Source organism: Sciurus carolinensis, chromosome 14 (genome assembly GCF_902686445.1).
Source record: "Sciurus carolinensis chromosome 14, mSciCar1.2, whole genome shotgun sequence".
Classification (NCBI taxonomy): Eukaryota; Metazoa; Chordata; class Mammalia; order Rodentia; family Sciuridae; genus Sciurus; species Sciurus carolinensis.
In genome coordinates, this window is record NC_062226.1 from 35,160,556 (window position 1) to 35,184,939 (window position 24,384).

General features: G+C 37.9%; 1 protein-coding gene across 8 annotated transcripts in view; it reads right to left on the reverse strand.

The window, feature by feature from the left end:
• Frmpd1 (FERM and PDZ domain containing 1) overlaps nucleotides 1–24,384 on the reverse strand; it is a 175,097-nt gene that overhangs the window by 47,775 nt on the left and 102,938 nt on the right. For all 8 annotated transcript variants that reach the window (XM_047523706.1, XM_047523704.1, XM_047523708.1 and 5 more), the window contains one exon: nucleotides 3,184–3,288. In XM_047523706.1, coding sequence (XP_047379662.1) covers nucleotides 3,184–3,284 — 101 coding nt within the window. In that variant the 5' untranslated portion in view covers nucleotides 3,285–3,288. The remainder of the gene's footprint in view (nucleotides 1–3,183; nucleotides 3,289–24,384) is intronic.

Below are 24,384 nucleotides of genomic sequence, written 5' to 3' on the forward strand. Positions count from 1 at the left end.
TCAGGATGTGCTCAGGTTTCTTGATTAAGCAACTGGGTGGTAAGTGGTAGCTTTTACTCTACTCCTAGCAAAAGTAATTGTTTACCCCAAAACTTAATATTTCCAATTTTTAAAAAAATTTTTTTCTTAGTTGTAGATGGGCACAATATCTTTATTTATTTATTTTTATGTGGTACTGAGGCAAGCACTGTACCACTGAGCTACAGACCTAGCCCTAGTATTTTCAATTCTCAATCATTTTAAAGTAATCGGAGGAGACCAAGAACCCAGTCTATATAAAGGTTACAGAATGAGATATGAAAAACAGTTTAAACAAGGCTATATGCGGATTCATCCTTGAAACATAGATGCAAAAATGTTGTTTTCCATGAATGCTGATAATAACCTCTTTTTTATTTTCTTTCTCAAGCATTTAGAAACAAAACTCCCCAGGCATGTGAAAAGATGTTCAATGTCATTAGCCATCAGGGAAAAGCAGGTCAAAACCAGGAAATACCACTTCATGCCCACTAGGATGCCTACAATAATAAAGATAGATTATAGCAAGTGTTGGCAAAGATGTGGAGACCCTGGAACCCTCATACACTGCTGGCAGAAATGTAAAATTGTGCAGCTGCTTTAGAAAACAGTCTGGCAGTTCCTCCAAAGATTAAACATAGAGTTACCATGTGACCCAGCTAATCCATTCCTTAAGTATATACCCAAAAGAACTGAAGACATAAGTTCACATGAAAACTTTTACACAAATGTTCATAGCAGCATTACTCCTAAGAGTCGAAAAGCAGAAACAAGTCAAAATGTTTCTATCATAAAAATACATAGAGTGTGTGCATGTGTGTGTGTGTAAACATGCTATATATTTTTTGAGAGTATGTGTCAACCCAAATGTTTATATCAACTGAAGAATGAACAAAGAAAATATTCCATAATGAAATATTATTTGACAATAAAAAGGAATGAAATAGTGATCCTTGCTATAACATGGATGAATGCTAAGTGAAAGAAGTCAGACCTAAGTGATCTCCTATTTTAAGATTCTATTATGTAAAATACCCAGAATAAACAATCTATGAAGCAGAAAGTAGATTAGTGGTTACGTGGACCTAGGGGAGGGATAAATGGGAAACAAATGATAATGGGTATGATTTTTCTTTTTGCAGTATTAAAAATGTTGTAAAATCATATTGTGGTGCTAATTGTATAAATTATGTATGTATGTGTATATATATGTATACATGTATATACACACACACAAATATGTACTAAAAATCCCTTAATTATACACTGGTTGAATTTTATGATATGTGAAATACATCTTAAAGAGGATGTGGGGGAAAAGCTTGCTAGAGGTCAATATTATTTCTTATGTACATCCTGCGAGAGAAGTAAGATGTTATAGGGTTTCAGAGTCAAATAGTTAGGCAACATCCAATTAAATGTGTCTCTTTTCTGCAGAAAATTTTTAAAAAATATTTCTTTTAGTTGTTGATGGACCTTTATTTTATTTATTTTTATGTGGTGCTGAGGATCAGAGCCAGTGCCTCACACATGCTAGGCAAGCACTCTATCACTGAGCTACCATCCCAGCACTAGAACAACTTTTTAGAGCTTTAATTGATATCATGTGCATAAGGTGCATAATGAATCAACAAGGTACATGATTAGATAGAATATAGGCTACATAATTTCTCAAACATATCTGCTCACAGAATCATTTTTAGTGGAGCAGCACCTCACGAGACTAGGTTTTGCAGAATACTGGGAAACAAGATGCTTTGCAGTTTTCCATTCATTCACTGAACACTACCTGACCACCTGTAATGCTCCTGTAACTGTCACTTCTGGGCTATAGAGATGAGGCTAATACTTCCCCTGGCCTTGTAGAAGAATGATCTAGAAAAAAGAAAATGAATGTGCTCAAAGCAGTTGAACACACCAGGAGGAGCACAATGCTGTGGCTACAATTCAAATATGGGGTCCCGTAGGAGGGTTCATTCTGAGTGTGGACTGGGTGACACTTCATGGAAGACCCAGCACTTCAGGCAGCTTTAAACCAAGGGTGGGTTCTGGACATAGGCAGTAGGAAGAAGGGACCTGGCACAGGAGCCCAGGTCCAAGGGGCAAAGGGGAAGAGACAGTGGCTATAGTAGGGGAACAGTGAATAGCATAATATGAACAAAGGAGAGCATAATATGAACAAAGGAATAAGATAAATAGCTTAAAGAACTGTGGATCAACCAAGGGGAAACTGGAAATGTTAAACCAAAAAACTGTTTAGACTTCATTCTATAAGAAATGGGGACCCACCAGGGATTTCTGAGCAGGGATGGTCCTAAAGCAGTCACTCTCTGAACTTCAGGTGTTCATCTGTAAAATGGTACCAATTCTACTGGCCTTATCTCAGCTCAATGTGTGGGGATCAGGGAACTTGCCTGGCAGGCAGTGTAGCCCTTCGCAAAGCTTATTACTGGGCAGCAGAACAGCTGTTTCCATTTCCTTCGGAAGAATGTGTGTCTCAGAAACACCTGACACGTGATATTTCATCTCTGTGGCAGGGCCAGATGGGAAATCTGAGATGGAAAGTGAACGCTTTGAAACAGAACATATTTTAAAGTTCTCTTGTAGCAGTCAAATCAGATCCGTATTGGATTTCATTTTATTTTGTTTAGAATGAAATAAGGACTACAAGGAAGGAACAGCTGCAGGAAACAAAGATAGGGAGAGAATATAAACAGCAGGTTGCTTGGTTCACATATCAAATACCAAGACAAGGTGTGTGTGTGTGTGTGTGTGTGTGTGTGTGTGTGTGTGTGAGAGAGAGAGAGAGAGAGAGAGAGAGAGAGAGAGAGAGAGAGAATATGAGTATGTGTTCCAGAAAGTGCATATGCACGTGTCTGCGTATGCATGAGTGTTTGTGTGACTGTGTCTGGTTGTGTCTGTTTCTATAAATACATGTGTGAGTTTGGGCTGAATATGACTGTGCATGTGGGTATACGTTGGGGTGGGGTACAGGAAAGGCACCCCAGCCAAATCGCTGACCTGTTTACACTTCTTCCTCCATATGGTGTAACAAAGCAAGGCAGCGACTGCAATCCCCAGGTGCTGCCAGGACTGTCAAAACCTCCTCCCACAGGGACACCAAACCCTGACAGATAAAAATCTCTGCTAGCCCGGGAGCCTTACCGGGCTGAGCTGTCCCGGGAGCGTCGAAGCCATCTTGCTACCATTTGTTCTATTCTGTGTGCTTTCCGAGTCTGGAATAAACTGGTCTCCAGCTCTTCCATTTACCTAAAAAGAAGAAGAGTGTTCTTAAGAAGCTAACCAAAATACTGTCAGGTATGATACTTCCTATATTTGCCCATTTGAAGACATGCTGAGCAAATAACTAGCGTTCTCCTTCTATCTGACATCAACATAAAGCTCAATGTCTGCAGAGTAAACACTTTAGCAACCTCTGCCCTGAAGAGGCCAGTCTTTGGTAAACAGAGTAGCTTTGTATCTTACACACAAGGATGAGACAGTACAATAGATAAGGCTTCTCGAACTTTCCAACTGTGACCTATAGTAAGAAATGCACCTTATTGTGTGACACTGTCTTTCCCCCCCACTACGTATGCACCCCTGGACAACAGGTTCAGTTTTGCCTGCATGAGGAACTGCAGGAACCTGGAAGCATTCTTAAACACATTGGGCATACTCTTCTGAGTGCTGCTTCTTTTGCTCAATATTTTATATTTCATTTTTGAATAGGTAGTTCATTTGTATAATACCAGACTTTAAAAAAAAATACGTCACTACTGTTAGCCATGTAAACGTTTGTGAAGAGGGTAGATCTTGTGCTAAGCGTTTTTACGTAGTAAAAAATATGTATACAGTGAAAGCTCTTCCTTCTGTCTTGAATTGCTGTCTACCCAGCTCCCCTGCCCATGTTCTTCGCCTGCTATTTGTCCTTCCAGAGTTTTTTCATGCCTATGCAAATAAACACAAATACAGATTTTTCTATTTCCTCAACACAAACAGTAGTACACCACACACTGTTCTGCACCATGCTTTGTTTTCTCCTTAGAATATATATCCTTGATATCTTTCCACATCTGTACATAGAATCCTTCCTCATTCTTTTTGACAATTACTGAGCAATCCATTGTATGAATGTATTGCAATTTTAAAAAGAGTCCTGTTGCTAGACATTTGGGTTATTGCCAATCTTTCACTATTATGAACAATATTACAATGAGTTATGTTGTACATATATCATTTCTGCATGTATGCAATTATACACCTGGATAGGTTCCCAAATATTAAATTGCTAGGTCAAAAGTTACATGCATTTGTGATTTGATAGATATTTTCAGGTTTCCAAGGGAAGAGAAATACACACACACACACACACACACACACACACTCATACACACACATATATATATAAATGATTAATGTTCCACAAATCAATGTATATTGATTTTTTTATTATAGTCTATTTCACTTTAAAAAATATTGGTCTCAACTCACAAATTAATTCCACAGCTCAATAAATACCCACACAAAATAAGATATGACATCTGAAAATAAACATGGATACAGAACAAATTTTTTAAAAAGAAGTACAAGATATTGTGTTAACACTATACGAATACACTTGAAGACCCTGATGACATAGAGAGTTTCCAAAGGAAAACAAAAATGATCTAAAATGACCCTGGAAGAGACAGAAAAGGTATAATTTTCATAGAAGAGGAATTTGTTAAAGAGCTTCACCCCTCCCCTCACTTAAAAAAAAAAAAGCCATTCACAGATAGGCTTGAAGGTGAATTCCTACACCTCTATAAGATGAAGGTCACCCTAGTGATTGGTTCTTGTTTTGTTTTAAATAAAGTCTTCATTTAGGAATAATTGTAGATGTATAACCAGGTTGCATAGATAACACAAAGAGTTGCCAGATGCCCTTCATTCAGCTTTCCCTACTGTTAACATCTTACATAAGTGCTGTGCTGTTTTCAAAATTAACAAATTAATATTAGCACAATACTATTAACCAAACTATAGACTATATTCAAAGATCACCAGTTTTTCCACTAACATTCCTTTTCTGTTCCAAGATCCAATTCCGGATACCATGTTGCATTTAGCCAACTTAGTTAGTTTTTCCCCAATGATATTTCAACTGTTTGAGAGCATAAAGAAGGAAACTTTCCAAATTCTTTTTAAGGAGCCAGTGTAACACTCATATGAATTTTGACAAAAACAGCATGGTGTGGTAAAAATGCACTCTTCTTTATGTATATAAAAATATCCTTAAAAAATTAGCAAAAATCTAGCAGCAGAAAGTAATTGTGGGATCTATCCCAGGGGTGCAAGGAAAGAGCACTGACAAAGGCATATAAAAATGAACGCAGGAGAACCAAACTGATCTCTTTGAAAACCTGGAGACATACACTGTTCAGTCAAATACAAGCCAAATACAAATTCAGGGACAAAAAGGCTAACAGGGACATAGGCTGCAACCAAAAATAAATTCCATTTAGATCAAGGAATGTATCCTTCTAGTTTTATTCTACAATGGGGACATCAGACCTGAACACTATCTTCAGTTCTAGGCATGTAACTTTTTAAAATGTATAAGCCAGGCGAAGTAGCACTCTCCTGTATTCCCAGATACTTGGGAAGCTGAGGCAGGAGGATCAAAAGTTTGAGGCCAGCCCAGGCAATTTAAAGTGAGACCTTGTCTCCAAAGGGCTGAGGACATAGCTCAGTGGTAGAGCACTGACCTAGCTAGGATGAGACCTGGGTTCAAACCCCCGCCCCCCGGGGCCCCCTGCCACCAAAGGTATAAAAGTAATATGAGAGAGTAGATTTCTGGTTAGACATGGTGAATGGAAACAATGTCATAATCTCTTCTTCCTAAACTCTAATGGCAAAGGAATAAAAACCATATATCTCTAGAATAATGATGAGAGGAGAGAAGATAACAGATGAGAGATGTCAGTGATGTTTGGAAGGTAGAAAGTGTTTAGAAGAGAGGTAACAGAGACCTGTGTGCATCCCCACGGGGATTCTGATGAAAAATGAGCAGATTCTCCCAATGCCCCAGGAATTAGAGGCACTAGGTACAGGAAAAAGCAGGAAGGAGGCGAAAACCTGAAAATATTGGAACAAGTCTCCATGAGGAGCAATTGTCCCCATCTCACTTCCCTTGCCTACCCAAACAACAAACCCTCCTCCATTCTGCTGAAAAAAAAATTGAACAAAAGAGGATCGAAGATGTCACAGGAGAAGAGATGTCTCTGGAGAAGGGTCTCAGGAGATCCCTAAGGGAACAGAGAATTCGATTCAAAACCATTGGGGTTCTTGGCATACGTGATGGAAAAGAATCTCAGCACCTGCTGGACAAAGGCATAGGAAGTAGACAGACCTGGAAGGGGAAATGCTGGCTATCTGGAGAGTAAGAAGCCCCTTCTTGCATTGGGGCTCCAATATTTATCGAAGGGCAATAGTTGGAGGCCAACTGGAGGTGGAGCCTCACATCTTGGCACCAGATTTCCCGGAGCTTGCAGACTTCCCTCAGTTTACAAGGGTGTGGGCCCAGGGCTTGTCTCTCGGGAGTTACATCTGTTACAGAATGCTTTCTGCATCTCAGTGGCTCATGGGCGTTTCCTTTGAGACTCAGTATATCCCTTTCTTTATCCTAAATCCCTATCTCAGGGAACCAGGCACAATAGCAGGTGCAGGGATGAAAATAGAAGGATTAAATAAAATTCTTCTTAATGACGTCTTACTTTGCACAGTTCCCAGAATAAGAGCAGCTAGGACTTTATATCCCAAACAGGAGATTATAGAAACCTCTGGAGAACTGAAAAGCACCAGAGTAAGGCCTTTAGATAATGACATCTTCAGAGTTCCCCCAGTGAAGAGACAATACTGCAAATCACCATGCAATGAAGCCTGTTCGCCAAGGAGTCTGACCCAGAGCAGGAAGTTTCCAATTCTTTGTTTTTACCACTTTACTCTTACCTATGAGTGGGTATTTAAGGAAAGACTGCATTAAGAAAAAAACAGATGCAAACAAATAGAAGAATTCAGAAGTAACAGAGACAATGCAGGAAACAAAAGAAAAAAATAATCTATAGTTTGCTTCCTCAAAAAGATGTTACTTCCATGAAGTATCTTTTTTTTTTTTTTTTTAAGTAAACTGTCAGAGAACAACAATACTTGCAAACTAAAAATAAGATAGCTGGAATTAGATAATTCAATTAAATTTTTGAAAAATGTAGCCAATGAAATATTGCAGAGAGAGTAATCAAATGTCAATTTCAAAGAAAATATACGATCCAATAAATGTATACTATCAATCCAGAAAGTCCAATACTCATGTAATAGAAGTTCTAGAAGTAGGAAATAAAGGAAGTAGAAGTAAGAAAATTCTCCAATCATTCAACAAAATTTCCCTGAAGAACCTGTTTTCAGATTAAGAATATCTACTAATTGCCCAGAACACCAAGGAAAAAATACCCAACCAAGGAACGACATTATAACATTTCAAAAACTAGAAACTAAAAATATCTTATAAATTTTCAGAGGGGAGAAGAGCACAAACAATTGATAATAAAAATGGCATTACACTTAGTTAACAAAAATGGAAGCTGAAAGACATTGAGATTATGCCTTCAAATTTCTGAAGGAAAATGTTTTCAATCTAGAATTCAATATCCAAATTACAAATCAAGTAGAGTAAGGACATTTTCAGATGTTCAATTCTCAAAAAATTTTACCTCTCACACACCCTTGCTCAGGATGATACTAGAGGATGTGTTCCTGCAAACAAGTAAGTGAGTAAGTAAAGAACAAATGAAATCCAGGAAATCAGTGTTGAACTATGGACAAGAGGCAAAAGGGACACCCAGGATGACTCTGAAGGGATGTACCATGGAAACACCTGCATAAAGGACCTAGAGAGCAACCTGGGGAGACAGAGGTCTTAGGAAGCAGAAACAGGGATGGACAGATGATCTGATTTGTTTGTATGGAAAATGTGAGAGGATGGGGCTGGGGTTGTGGCTCAGCGGTAGAGCGCTTGCCTAGCATGTGTGAGGCACTGGGTTCGATTCTCAGCACCACATGTAAATAAATGAATAGGATAAATGTCCATCAACATCTAAAAAATATTTTTTAAAAAATGAAAATGTGAGAGGTTGTTGAAATGTGTGGAAAGAATTAGTAATAAGTACTGGAAGATGATGCAAATAAAAAACAGGGAATTATGACATCTGGGAAATATAAAAAGTGGTGCTAGAAAGAAAATAAAATTATAGTTCTCTACTTGGCTCAGCCATGAACAATATTTACATTCCCATAATAACAGACACTGAAAAGTGATTTCTCAAAAACAGTGATATAATGATATTGGGAAAATATGGTAAAGGAAATTAGTGGAGTGGCATAAAAGCTAAATCCTTATCTACCATAATAATTAGATGATGTTCTAAATTAATAAATTTAGGAAACAGTAATATAAGCATATTTCTCAGAAATATGGAGGAAAAAGCTAGAAGAGTTGAAAGAGGTTGCTTCTAAGAGGTTAAGGTCACTGATTTTTTTTTTTAATTTATTTTTATTGTAAACAAATGGGATACATGTTGTTTCTGTTTGTACATGGAGTAACAGCATACCATTTGCGTAATCATAAATTCACAGAGGGTAATGAGGTTTGATTCATTCTGTTATTTTTTCCTTCCCCCCACCCCTCCCACTCCTCTTTTCCGTCTATACAGTCCCTTCTTCCTCCATTCTTGCCCCCCTCCCCCCCATTATGTGTCATCATCCGCTTATCAGTGAGATCATTCATCATTTGGATTTTTGAGATTGGCTTATCTCACTTAGCATGATATTCTCCAATTTCATCCATTTGCCTGCAAATGCCATTATTTTATTATTCTTTATAGCTGTACAATGGAATATATATATATATATATATATATCACAGTTTCTTTATCCATTCATCAATTGAAGGGCATCTAGGTTGGTTCCACAGTCTGGCTATTGTGAATTGAGCAGCTATGAACACTGATGTGGCTGTTTCTCTGTAGTATGCTGATTTTAAGTCCTTTGAGTATAGGCCAAGGAGTGGGATAGCCGAGTCAAATGGTGGTTCCATTCCAAGTTTTCTAAGGAATCTCCACACTGCTTTCCAGAGTGGCTGTACTAATTTGCAGTCCCACCAGCAATGTATGAGTGTACCTTTTTCCCCACATCCTCTCCAACACCTATTGTTACTTGTATTCTTGATAATCGCCATTCTAATTGGGGTGAGATGGAATCTTAGGGTAGTTTTGATTTGCATTTCTCTTATTACTAAAGATGGTGAACATTTTTTCATATGTTTGTTGATTGCTTGTAGATCTTCTTCTGTGAAGTGTCTGTTCATATCCTTAGCCCATTTGTTGATTGGGTTATTTGTATTCTTCGTGTAGAGTTTTTTGAGTTCTTTATATATTCTGGAAATCAGTACTCTATCTGAAGTATGAGTGGCAAAGATATTCTTCCACTCTGTTGGCTCTCCACATTGCTGATAGTTTCCTTTGCTGAGAGAAAGCTATTTAGTTTGAATCTATCCCAGTTATTGATTCTTACTTTTATTTCTTATGCTATGGGAGTCCTGTTAAGGAAGTCTGATCCTAAGCCAACAAGTTGAAGATTTGGACCTATTTTTTCTTCTATTAGATGCAGGGTCTCTGGTCTGATTTCGAGGTCCTTGATCCACTGTGAGTTGATTTTTGTGCACGGTGAGAGATAGGGGTTTAGTTTCATTCTGTTGCATATGGATTTCCAGTTTTCCCAGTACCATTTGTTGAACAGGCTATCTTTTCTCCATTGCATATTTTTGGCCCCTTTGTCTAGTATGAGAAAATTGTATTTATTTGGGTTTGTGTCTGTGTCCTCTATTCTGTACCATTGATCTGCCTATTTTGGTGCCAATACCACGCCGTTTTTGTTACTATTGCTTTGTAGTATTGTTGAAGTTCTGGTATTGTGATACCCCCTGCTTCATTCTTCCTGCTAAGGATTGCTTTAGCTATCCTGGGTTTCTTATTCTTCCAGATGAATTTCAGGATTGCTTGCTCTATTTCTGTAAGGTACGTCATTGGGATTTTAATTGGAATTGCATTGAATCTGTATAGCACTTTTGGTAGTATGGCCATTTTGACAATATTAATTCTGCCAACCATGAACATGGGAGATCTTTCCATCTTCTAAGGTCTTCCTCAATTTCTTTCTTCAACGTTTTTTAGTTTTCATTGTAGAGATCTTTTACATCTTTGGTTAGATTGATTCCCAAGTATTTTATTTTTTTTGAGGCTATTGCAAATGGAATTGTTTTCCTCATTTCCCTTTCAACTGTTTTGTTGCTTGTGTATAAAAATGCTTTAGATTTATGCGTGTTGATTTTATAGCCTGCTATTTTGCTGAATTCATTGATGAGGTCTAGAAGTTTTCTGGAGGAGGTTTTTGTATCCTTTAAATATAGAATCATGACATCAGCAAATAGTGACAGCTTAAGTTCCTCTTTTCTATTTGTATCCCTTTAATTTCTTTAGTCTGCCTAATTGCTCTGGCTAGAGATTCGAGGACAATGTTGAATAGAAGTGGTGAAAGAGGACATCCCTGTCTTGTTCCCACTTTTAAAGGGAATGGTTTCAGTTTTTCTCCATTAAGAATGATGTTGGTCATGGGCTTAGCATAAATAGCCTTTACAATGTTCAGGTATGTTCCTACTATCCCTATTTTTTCTAGTGTTTTGAGTATGAAGGGGTGTTGTATTTTGTCGAACACTTTTTCTACATCAATTGAAATAACCATATGATTCTTATCCTTAAGTCTATTGACATGATGGATTACGTTTATTGATTTACGGATGTTAAACCATCCTTGCATTCCAGGGATGAACCCCACTTGATTGTGGTGCACGATTTTCTTAATATGCTTTTGGATACGGTTTGCCAATATTTTGTTAAGGATCTTTGCATCTATATTCATCTAAAATTGGTCTAAATTTTCTTTCCTTGATGTGTCTTTGCCTGGTTTGGGTATGAGGGTGATATTAGCTTCATAGAATGAGTTTGGTAGGGTACCCTCTTTTTCTATTTCCTGGAATACTTTGAGAAGTATTGGAATGAGATCTTCTTTGAAGGTCTTGTAGAACTCATCTGAGAATCCGTCTGGTCCTGGGCTTTTCTTGGATGGTAGGTTTTTAAAGGCTCCTTCTATTTCATTGCTTGATATTGATCTGTTTAAATTGTGTATGTCCTCCTGGTTCAGTTTGGGAGGAGCATATGTCTCTAGAAATTCTCAATGTTTTTGGTAGTTTCTATTATGTTGGAATACAGATTTTCAAAGTAGCTTCTCATTATGTTCTGTATATCAGTGGTGTCTGTCGTGATATTTCCTTTTTCATCATGAATTTTAGTAATTTGAGTTTTCTCTCCCCTTCTCTTTGTTAGTGCGGCTAAGGGTTTGTCCATTTGGTTTACTTTCTCAAAGAACCAACTTTTTGTTTTGTCAATTTTTTGACAAAAAAAATTTCTTTTGTTTTAATTTGTTTTCTTTTGTTTCTTTTGTTTTAATTTCATTGATTTCAGCTCTGATTTTAATTATTTCCTGTCTTCTACTACTTTTGCTGTTATTCTGTTCTTCTTTTTCTATAGCTTTGAGCTGTAATGTTAGGTCATTTAGTTGTTGACTTTTCATTCTTTTCTGGAATGCGCTCCACGCAATGAATTTTCCTCTTAGTACCGCTTTCATAGTGTCCCAGAGATTTTGATATGTTGTATCATTGTTCTCATTGACCTCTAAGAATTTTTTTATCTCCTCCCTGATGCTTTTTGTTATCCATGTTTCGTTCAATAGCATATTATTTAGTCTCCAGGTGTTAGAGTAATTTCTGTTTTTTATTTTGTCATTGATTTCTGCTCTCAGTCCATTATGATCTGATAGAACACAAGGCAGTATCTCTATTTTTTTGCATTTCCTAAGGGCTGTTTGTGGCATAACATATGGTCTAATTTTGAGAAGGTTCCTTGTGCTGCTGAGAAGAAAGTGAATCTGCTCGTTGATGGATGGAATATTCTATATATATCTATTAAGTCTAGGTTATTGACTGTGCTATTGAGTTCTATGGTTTCTTTGGTTGGTTTTTGTTCAGAAGATCTATCTAGTGGTGACAGTGGTGCATTAAAGTCACCCAGAATTATTGTGTTGTGGTCTATGTGATTCCTGAAATTGAGAAGGATTTGTTTGATGTACGGGGATGAACCATTGTTTGGGGCATAAATATTTACTATCGTTATGTCTTCCTGATTTATGGTTCCCTTAAGCAGTATGAAATGTCCTTCTTTATCCCTTCTGACTAACTTTGGCTTGAAGTCCACTTTATCTGATATAAGGATGGAAACCCCCGCTTTTTTACTGAGTCCACGTGCGTGGTAAGTTTTTTCCCATCCTTTCACGTTTAGTCTGTGATGTCTTTTTCTATGAGATGAGTCTCTTGCAGGCAGCATATTGTTGGGTCTTTCTTTTTAATCCATTCTGCCAGTCTATGTCTTTTGATTGATGAGTTTAGGCCATTAACGTTCACGGTTATGATTGAGATATGATTTGTATTCCCAGTCATTTGGCTTATTTTTGGTTTTTAAGTTGGCTTGGTTTCTTCTCTAAGGTAGTTCCTCCTTTTGCTGACCTCCATTGTTGTTTTTCATTTCGTCCTCATGAAATATTTTGTTGAGAACATTCTGTAGCGCAGGCTTTCTATTTGTAAATTCTTTTAACTTTTGTTTATCATGGAAGGATTTTATTTCATCTTCAAATCTGAAAGTTAGTTTTGCTGGGTATAGGATTCTTGGTTGGCAACCATGTTCTTTCAGAGCTTGAAATACATTGTTCCAGGCCCTTCTAGCTTTTAGAGTCTGGGTTGAGAAGTTGGCTGCTATCCATATTGGTCTCCCCCTATATGTAATCTGATGCTTTTCTCTCTGGCCTTCAAAATCCTAGCTTTATTTTGAATGTTAGGCATTTTCATTATAATGTGCCTTGGTGTGGATCTGTTGTGATTTTGTGCATTTGGTGTTCTGTAAGCCTCTTGTATTTGATTTTCCATTTCATTCTTGAGATTTGGGAAATTTTCTGATATTATTTCATTGAATAGGTTGTTCATTCCTTTGGTTTGTATCTCTGTGCCTTCCTCAATCTCAATAATTCTTAAATTGGTCTTTTCATGATGTCCCATAGTTCTTGGAGAGTCTGTTCATGATTTCTTACCATCTTCTCTGGGCAACTTTATTTTCAAGATTAAATATTTTGTCTTCATTGTCTGAGGTTCTGTCTTTCAAGTGGTCTAGTCTTTTGGTGATGCTTTCCATTGAGTTTTTTATTTGGTTAATTGTTTCCTTCATTTCAAGGATTTCCATTTGTTTTTTTTTTTTTTTTTTTGAGAATCTCTATCTCTTTGTTGAAATGATCTTTTGCTTCCTGCAGTTGCTCTTTCAGCTTATTGGTATTATCATTCATTGCCTGCATTTGCTCTCTTATCTCATCCTTTGCTTCATGAATCAGCTTAATCATGTATAATCTGAAGTCCTTTTCTGACATTTCTTCTAACATACTATCATTGGATTCTATTAATATAGAATCTAGATTTGTTTGGATCATTTTCTTCCCTTGTTTTTTCATGTTGTTCATGTATCTTCACCTCTAGCAGTGCAGACCTGGTGTATTGCAGATTTCCCCCTATAGGCTTATAGTGGCCCTATAGGTTTCCAAAACCCTTTCTTTATGGGGAGATCAATATTAGCAGGGCCCAATTCAGATACTATGCAATCCCAGAGCAAATAGCCCCTATGAGGACATTAACAAAATTGTCATAATAAACAGAATGAATTCAAATATTATCTTCAGTAAAACAAATAAATTTGCAATAAGGTCTGCAGTTTCTAATGGAGGACAAAGAGGATGCAGAGGGATGTAGAATGTGACTGTTAATGGGATAAGAAAAGAATATACAGAAGTTGTAGATAATAGAAAGGGTGAGAGTGTAATCAAAAGAAATTGGATGTTAGCATACAAAAAAGGGAGAAAGAGACTCTGAGGGAGCAGGTAAACAAAAGGAAAAGAGAGCAAGAAAAGTAAAGAAATAAAAACTTAAATTTTTTCAATAAGGAGAAAAAAGAAAATCTACAGTATAATAGTCATATAGTAATGAAACCTCCCAGAGTTCAGAAGCTAATACATGAGGGGTACCTGACAATGAGCTTCAAGCCTCCAGCAGGTGTCTCAGGAGGGGATTTGCCCCACCTAAAGATCGGAGCTACAGCTTCCAGGATTATCCAAGATGGCCGCTCTGGCTTTGAAACGTGTTGGCAAATGGGGAGCTGCGGCTCAGGGTGTGGATGTGGTCAGCTGGAGGTCCTGGAGGCGGGACGCGGTTGGTCAGGCAGGGGTCCTGGAGGTCGAGTGTGTTTGGTGTGGTTGTGGGATCCTGGAGGCCAGGTGCAATCAGTCGGTCTGGGGTCCCGGTGATAGGGCATAGTTAGATGGTCTGGGTCCTGGTGGCAAGGAGCAGTCAAGTCGATGTGAGGGTCCCAGAGGCAGGTAGTGATCAGTCAGGCTGAGGGATCCTGGAGATGGGGCTCAATCAGTCTGGCCAGGGGTCCTACGGGGCCTGGCTGGTGTCTCAAAATGGCCGCAGCCACGTATAATCAAACCTGCAGGTACTGTCACAGTGAACTTCCAGGCAACAGCAGGCAGCTGGTGCTCCACTGGCAGTGGGCAATCAGTTTGCTCATTGTTGTCGGATGATCAGGAGGTGAACCCCATGCGTTGGGTGATGGATAGGAGTAAGGCAGGCGATGGACAGGCGAGAGGCAGGCAAATGGTGGATGATAGGTGCCCGACAGTGAGCAATCTGCACTCAAAAAAGGCATCAATATGCTGGCAGATTGCAGGTGATCACAGCAGACAAATGGGGTAAACAGCAGGGGATCGATAAGCAGCAAAAACTGCCTTACCAAGAAAGAGATATCCTCTGCTTGAAACCGGAGTTACAGTGCGACAAGGAACGCAGCCTCCCTCTAGTCCGCCATCTTGGATCCAAGGTCACTGATTTTTATTAAAAGTCTTAGTACTATCTTGTTTTTAATTTTTAAAGTTATTTAGCTTATGTTTTCAAAATTGAAGTAATATATGCTTATAGTAAAATAGAAAAATGTAATGAAAATAAAATCCTCTATAATCCTACATCCTAGAGTTACCAATGATTAATTTTTCATTCTTTTTCTATGTTTTGAAAATGTGTGTATTTTTAAAATAAAGTGAAGACAAGGGGCATAATTCAGGGGTGATGCCCTGGGTTTGATACCAGCACTGGAAAAAAAATGCTATTATACTTTTCCCACTTATAGTTTTCATAAACATCATTACATATTAATATTTAAGCATTTACACCATCATTTAAAATGGCTACATTAGTAGTATTTTCTCTCATATCATAATTTATTCAATAAATCTATCATCAGAAATTTATGTTGTTTGCAGTATTTCAGTATTATAAAAGCTTTACAACAAACATCCTTATTCATGACCAATGGCCACTTACTAGGTATTTTCTTAGGATAAATATATAGAAGTAAAATTACTGGATGTAAAGATATATTCATTTTTTTCAAATTTTGGATATATGTTATCAAATTGCTTCCAAAAAAATAACAATTTGCATTCTTTCTATGACAGGCCTTTATGAAATTTAAATATTATCATTTAAAAAACTATTTGCCAATGGGATGGGAAACTGGATCTAATTATCAACATGAATATTTAATATTTTAAGAAACACAGACAACTAAAGCAAATTTCCATGTTGTCACAAAAACTGGATATTATAATTTGAAAAATATTTGCTAATGGTATGGAAAGTAGCATCTAATCATTGTTTAAAAATAATTTTACATATTATGTATATATACATAAGTATTATATTTATATAAAACAAAGTAAATATCACTCATAATTCCATCACATTAAAAATTAGTTAAAATAAGAATTTCATTTCAAGCATCAAATCCATACTCTCAGAGGTGAACACAGTTAATAATTTGGTATGAATTCATGTTAACTTTGCCCTAAGTTTATGGAGGCTGATATAAATATTAAAAATACCGTTTCCACAAAAATTGTATCATATTTCACTCAGTGGTCTCACTTTGTATTTTTTAAACCTGTGAATATATTGTGGACATATTTCCAGGTCAGAGCTCATTATAGTTTTGATTTGAAATTATTTGATTACTAGTACATTTCAATATTTTTCATATGCTCTAGCCATTTATAGTTTTTTTTTGTTATTTTTCTATTTCTGGTTTCTCCTTATTTTCTTACTGAAACGTTTGCCTTCTCATTACTGATCTGTAAAAGCTCTTTTATAATAAGAATTATTTAAGGTTCCTTTGCCAAGGACACAGTCATATATTTCTGTGAGACTTAACATGGAGGATCAAGAATGTATGTTCTAATATTCTGACAATATAGGCATATTTCTCAGAAATATGGAGGAAAAAGCTAGAAGAGTTGAAAGAGGTTGCTTCTAAGAGGTTAAGGTCACTGATTACAGAGGATAGAATAAATGTCTAGAAAAGTTCGGATGTTGTTTTGTATATCTATTGCCTCAATCAGACTTTCTATAGAATCAAGTTAGGTGACAATTTTAGGATATGGATATTAACTTGGTCTGTCTTCTTTTCAGTATCCTACTTTCAGGAGTCTAAAATGGCAAAGAAGCTTAAAACCAAGTTATATGAAGACTCATTGAAAAATCAGAGAATGCTTATTAGACAAAACTTGGGGATGAACTATATGATTATGGTTCATAAACAGCTTAAAAGCCACCATGCGGAAAACACATTCCATATGGTTCTGGAATGCAGAGCCAGGATTAATGGGAAATGTCACAGAATGGCTGCCTTTAGCTCAGGTTAAATCAAGACCTCTGCAGGGTTCTTTATAATCCAAGGGTGTGATGGGTCTTCTCAAGAATTGTTAAGATCCCAGTCACTGAGGGAGACTGAATAACTCTGCATGGGTGTAGCAGGCGGGATACTGCATGGACGTAGAGGCAGCTTCTATGGAGTACATGAACTAGAAGAAGTCTTCTGCAGTTCTTTCCATCCATTCAATTTGAGGGCTCCCCTAGATCTCAGAGTCAAGTAAGATGATATTTGGTGACTTCTGTCTGGAAATTTAAAACTCCTAGAGTATTTGAAAGTCCCTACGTAACCACAGCACCGGAAGTCGCAGAATTTCTGACCTCTACCTTGTTTCAGTCCCTGAGTGGCTGCAGGGTTGTCAGGGATCTCAGACCTATCCATAAATGCAGAAGGCCAGCAAGCCTTTCTGTTTCTTTTGAAGGTCATCAAAATTCAGTGGTTACTTACAGGGGATTGTTAAGAAACTGCTTCCAAATACAATTTAGCTAATGATTTCCATAAATATATATGACTCTGATTAAAATAATTAATTTGGACTGTGGGTAAGCACATGCCTTCAACCAGGGATTCCCCCAAAGACCAAAGAAATGGCTACATCAATGAAGGCATTAAAAGTGTTCCCTGACTTAGCACGGTCTGAGAAGGGGAATTTCAAGTCAAGAGAATGACCTGCTAATGGCTTTAATATTAGCCTCTGGATTGCAGGGCTAATGGAACAAAGTAAGAGCCCAGATAATTCCCAAACATTTGAATCGTCCCTGCAATCCCACTGCCAAGAAGTCATCTGACCTCTAGTGGTTTTGTCATTCACAGTAGGACCCATCTTCTTGTTATCAGAAAGTGTCTTTACCCAAAGCTCTGGTCTCTAACAGTAGTGCTGTCCTCTGACCACCCTGACCACAGCCCCCAGAATTAATCTGCTACCTCCTCAGAACATGGAAGCCTTGTCTTAAGTCTCCTCTACCCAAGACTAAACATCCTCAGTCCCTCTAAAAGTTCTTCACAATTCAGTGCCACTTCAGATCACATGCTCGGGCACATACCTACTAGGCAAAATCCCTCAAAAGGCACAATTCCCAAAGTGACATGCTCTGGAACAAAGTGAATATGAAAAGGCAAACCCTTGCAATGTATTCTGCAAGGAGATAAGATGACTCAATGTGACAGGGTGATAGTTATCTTAAAAGCAAGTAGACAATTAAAAATATAAAATCTCAAGAGGGATAAAAGAAGTGATAAGGACTTCAGGTAACTAAACAAGCTATTGAGAAATTAAAACCCAGGAGGGAGGCAGTGAAAGAGAGAAGAGAAACTGAAGGACCAAGAATCATTTACACAAAATTGGAATTTTAAAATAAAACTGGAAAGCAATTCGAGTGAACTGTTCAGACCTAGAGTCAGACTGAGAATATCCAGTTTACAAATAATAGGGCCTGGTAGAGAAAAACAGAAAAGAAATGCACAAAATTATAACAAAAGTAGTGGTAAAATTTCTTGAGCTGAAAACACCTCTGTTTCAAATAAGAAGAACTAAAAAGCAATCCTCAGATAAGCTCCAAGGAAGGCTCTTACCCAAGTTCTTAAATTTAAAAAATCAAGGAACTATCCTTTGCGGAGCATGCATGAGACCCTGGGTAGGATCCCCAGGACCACACACACACAAATCACCCTTAAAACCCATTTTAGAAAAAAAAGAGAATGATTGTTTAGAATAGATTTCATGTTTTGCAGCATATTATGGAGCTATAGACTCAAGCTTGTTATTTTTCTCTTTGAAAAGCAAAAAATCTTTATAAATGATAAGTGACACATCAGTGAAAGACATCCCTAAGAGTCATTCTGTGATTTTTCAACCTCTTTTGTCAGCCTAGTTTTTTTTTTCTTCCTTTCACGATTTCTTCTCTCCTCTTAATAAACTATCAACAATTTGTGCATAGAAACCATGTCTTATCCACAATTATTTTCTCTCAGGTTGTGTCACATAATAAGACTTAGTAAATGTTGTTGAATGAGTGAATGAATGAATGAACAAAATTTAAATAGAAGTAGAAATAAAGTAGAAAATTAGAATAAAATTTCACTTAATAGAGACAATGTTAATAATGTGAGATTGACAAAATCAATAATCCAATGGTACAAGTTATTCTTAATAAAATGAGAAATGAACAAACATAACATTAGGCGGAAATATAGAGTGCCACCCTTGTTCTGGGGATGTAGCTCAGTGGTAGAGTGCTTGCCTTGCATATCCAAGACCCTGGGTTCAATACCTGGCACCACTAGGGGCGGGGAAGAACACTAACTTGTTATTCACAAATAATTTAAGTAAGCTAAGTAAATGGGTGACTTTGGAAGATGTCTATTTCTAATCTGCCTGGTAAAGTTTTCTTTGTTTCTTTTTTGGGATCAGGGATTGGACCCAGTGCCACATTCCCAGCCCTTTTGTGCATTTGATTTAGAGATGGGGTCTCACTGAGTTGCTTAGGGCTTCACTAAGTTGCTGAGGCTGACTTTGAACTCATGATCCTGCAGCCTCTGCCTCCTGAGTCGTGGGATGACAGGCAAGCATCACCATGCCCAGCTGATAAATCTTTCAAATCCCGTGGAGCAAAATCCTGGGTAACAAGATCAACTTCATAGAATGGTGCTTTCCCAAGATTTCCATATCAACCCTTTAGTATCTAAGTGCATTCTTATTTGTTGGGGGCTGTGCCATGCTCACATCGGCGGTGGGGAGGTTAATTGACATAAGCGCACTCAGGTGATTTATCACTGGCCGTATTCAGTTAAGTCCATGTGCACAACATGTGCACAGGTGTTCCCGAGCACGCCTGCTTGGGCCTGCTCGTTTTAACCGTTGCCGTGATGGGGCAGCTGGCTCCCTGATCGAAACTGGCGTGGCCCTGCCCTCCACCTCCTGGGAGGGAATATAAGTGGGCGGTGGGCGGGGGCACGACAGTAAGGAGCAGCAGCAAGCAGAGCAGCAGCAAGCAGAGCAGCAGCTAGCAGCAAGAAGCGAAGAGAAGCCACTAGCAGAAAGAAGAAAAGGCAGCAAGCAGATAGAAGAGGCTCGCAGAGAGAAGCAGCAGGCAGCGGCAGAAGGCAGATCGCAGAGCAGAGAACTGAGAACACATCTTTAGGTTGCAGATCACAGATCGCAGTATGCGGGACACATCACTAAAGCACCTCAGATAGACGCACCCTTAGTTCACAGGATGCAGAATGCACCTTTAAGAAGAAGCAGCAGAACTAAGAAGATAAGATCTCTGAAAGTGTAGTCTCTCTCTCTTAAGCAAAGTCTCTTTCTCTCCAATAAGCAGTCTCTCTCTCTCTCTCTCTCTCTCTCTCTCTCTCTCTCTCTCTCTCTCTCTATCTCTCTCTCTCTCTCTCTAAGAAAAGCCTTTCTTCCTCAACAGCCCAGGGAACAAGCGAATAAGCGAGAAAGCAGCCCACAAAAAGAAAGATAGAAGCAGTTCATTTCCAGTCCACCACCGATACAGACCCGCGCAAATTGTTGCTGCAGGCGGTGACAAATACCCCCAGATTTGGCACTGCAAAGAGCCAGTGACACTTATTTATGGTTTGGATGTGAACTGTCCCCTAAACACGTAAGTGTGAGACAATGCAAGAAGGTTCAGAGAAGAAATGATTGGGTTATAACAGCTGTAACCACATCAATGAATTAATCACCTGATGGGATTGAGTAGTAACTGAAGGCAGGTAGGGTGTGGCTGGAGGAGGTGGGGCATTAGGGGTGTGACTTTGGGGTACATATTTTGTACCTGGCAAGTGGAGTCTCTCTCTCTCCTCTCTCTCTCTCTCTCTCTGCTTTCTAATCATCATGTGAGCTGCTTCCCTTTGCCACACTCTTCCTCCATAACATTCTGCCTCACCTAGAGCCCTGAGAATGGAGCCAGCTTTCTATGGACTAAGACCTCTGGAACCATGAGTCCTCAAATACACATTTCCTCCTCTACAGTTTTTCTGGTTGGGTCCTTTTAGGCACAGCAGCAAAAAAGCTGACTAAAACACCCCTAGACCAGTTCCTTGGACATAGTGGAGAACATGTGAGATCCTATGTAAAATCTTAAAGAAGAATCTAAGTCCCATAGAGGGGGATAAAAATAGGATTTTCACCAATGAAACATTCTGACAGCCTCTGGGGACCTGCAGGACTAAGAGGTTGATGCTAGTCTTCCCTGGATGTGCTGAAGATACCAATTGTAATGTAAAAAATTCAATTCACTGAGAACACATTCACTGAAAAACAGTACAGGTGTTCAAGAATGAGAGATGAGTAAGGTAATAGCCCACATAGAACCTGATGTGATAATGTATTTATCAAAACCTCTCCGCAAAATTAATAGACAACATCTCTTAACAGAGATAATGACAGTAGGTAACCAAGTTCTTTTAATGATGCAAAGATAACCTTGAACTTAAAATCTGACAAAGATTATATTTAATAAAAGGAAATGTAGGTCAATCTTACTAATAAGCTACTCACAAAATTGTGAAATAAGAACCTAGCCAGGAAATGTTAATAATTCATGAATCTGGGAGATAGCTACATAAAGTTAATTTTACCATTCTCTCTGCTTTTATGCACATTTAAGTCTTCCCTTAATAAACTTTTTTAAATGAAAAATTACTGCCAGCAAAACCCAGCATCTATATATTATAAGGATTATATGCCATAATCAAGTTGGATTTGTCCTAAAAAAGTTTTCAAAAAACTAAATTTAGGGAAAATTATTAACATCTTTCTTCTAATAAAGAGAAAAAATAGAATAAGGTAAACAATTATATCATAAGAAACTGAAAATCATTTTTTAGATGTAACCTAATTTTCTGGTTTAATAAAAACAAATTAAACACAGAAATACCAGGTGATTTAATGTTACTTCAGAAAGAAAAATAGATATATTCCACTTAAAAGAGAAAACAAAATTACTTTATTCATCACAACATTAGAGTTGCTGGTCAGTGCAATGCAACATGAACAAGAAATGAGAGAGAGAGATGCAGCACAGGAAGTGCTTAAACCCTACAAATGCTTGCAGGTAGCATGATTGCATATAGGACTGTGATGGACTGACTGAACTGGCTCCATGAGAATGTTCTAGGCCAGACTCTAAGGGAAATAACTAGACAGACTCCATTTTGCTCTGAGACTCCATGTTATGTAGGAAATAAGCTTCTCCCATGGGAATACCTCACCTCTGTACCCATCATCAGTTACTTAGTGTGACATGTTTAACAATACAGAATGATAATTCCTATGTAAAGAAAAATTGCTCTCTTTTGATTCCTATTGCTCCTAAACAATGTACCATGTGAACAGTGATTGTGTGGATGTTAGTAACCATTCTTTAGTTTGTACCTAGGTAAGGGTCATTTTGACTCACTTCCCCCTCTGTTGATGATCTCATGATGTTAATGTGTAATTTCGAATCATAGCAACAGATACTTATGATTAATGTGATTTTTGGTATAAGAACCCCTACAACCCTGTGGTCGGGGCTGTTCTCCCCATTTTGGGGGGCATTGTGTGAGACAGTCGGCTGGCCGGCTTAATAAAGACTCTCAAATTTGAACTTCTCAGTGGTGATCGGTCTGTTCTTAAGTTGCACCCCATAACAGGACTCAATTTTGAAATATTGGAGATCATGAATAACCTGAGCAAATTTGTCTAGGAGGCTTAGGAGATTTTAGGAACAATCAAAAGTCCTGGAATAGACTTTCTGTGTAAAAGAAGCCTGGACTTGTTCTGTATGGTCTAAAAGTAACGGTTCATCCAAGTTCAAGAAGACAAATACTGACTTAATCTAAAGAACTCTTTAATTTTTCTTAATTTCTCTTAGGGAAATTTTTAAACATACACAAAAGTAGACAGATCAGTATCATGAATTTCCGTGTATATGTTACTCAGGTTGAACACTTACCCAATCTGCCCATCTTGTAAAGAATGTTTTTCATAATCAGGACTATCAAAACTGCACTGGGCTACCCTGCTTTTCATCACCAAAGTATATAAGAATACAGAAAGGTCAGCTGGTCAGAGACCCTCTAGGGGACAACCAAGATTGGAAGAGGAGGGGCTGAGGTCATAGCTCAGTAGTAGAGCACTTGCCTGGCATGTGTGAGGCACTGGGTTCGAATCTCAGCACCACAAAAATAAATAAATAAGTAAACAAATAAATAAAAGATATTGTGTTCAACTACAACTAAAAGATGTACAACTATAATAAGAGATGAGGATTAGAACCAACATGTCTTCCAAACCTGAGAATGATTTAGGAGAGACGAATCCATATTGTGAGCTGCTTGGGGCTAGATCATAAACAACTTAAAGGCAGGGTTTTTGTCTTAGTCATCTTTGTATCTCTAGCTCCTAACATAAAATAGACATTCAATACATTCAATAAGTGTTTGCTAATGTGAATAAATGGTAAATGAATAAATGGAACACAAATAGGATGGTGGGTCTTCTATACAACAATAATAAACAGAAAAAATAATAATATAATAAATAATCAACCTTTCCACAATATGTAAGAGGTCCAGAGTATAAAAGGTCCAAGTATATAAACTGACTGTTGGCACAAGAAGAAAATACAAACAAGAAATCAGAAAACAGGACAATTATTCAGCCTTTTGAATAATGAGAGAAATAAATTAGTACTTTCCCTTAAACTAACATAAATAAAATGTTACAACTTTTCAGCTTTCCTCCTTGGTTCCTGTGACACCTGCCCAGTCTCTTAGGTTACAACCTACTCAAGCCATCTTACAAACTCCTCATCATCCTGAATTCTAGGGTTTGGTTAGCAACCTCCCTTCTAATCTAAAAAAACCATAGTAACGATTATTTCTAGACCTGTAGCTTCTCGAACTTCACTGCATATATTGGAATCACCTGCAGAGTTTTTAGAACTCCCAGTTTGCATACCAGACCAATTAAATTAGAACTTTTGAGGATGTGAGCCAGATACTCATAGTTTTAAAGACACCCTTGCCCCTGTCACCAAGTAATTCCAGTGAACAGCAAAGTTTGGGGCTCACTGTTCTCAATGGGCAGTCCCACTTATTCCCACAATTCCTGATGCTTTGAGAACCAACTGCCTCTTTAGGCAAGAGTTCCAATAAGAGTTCCAATAAGGGTTCCAAGAGCTCCGATAAGCATGTGAGCTAGTTACATCTAAAACAGAACTCACCATCTTTCTCTTCTCTATTCCTCCAATGCCTTCCTCTAAGGTAAAACATCTTGTTGAAAAAGACCACCATTTAACTCTCTAATCACCCAAGTCAAAAAATTGAGAATCATCCCTATCTCCCTGTTTCATACCTCATTTTGATC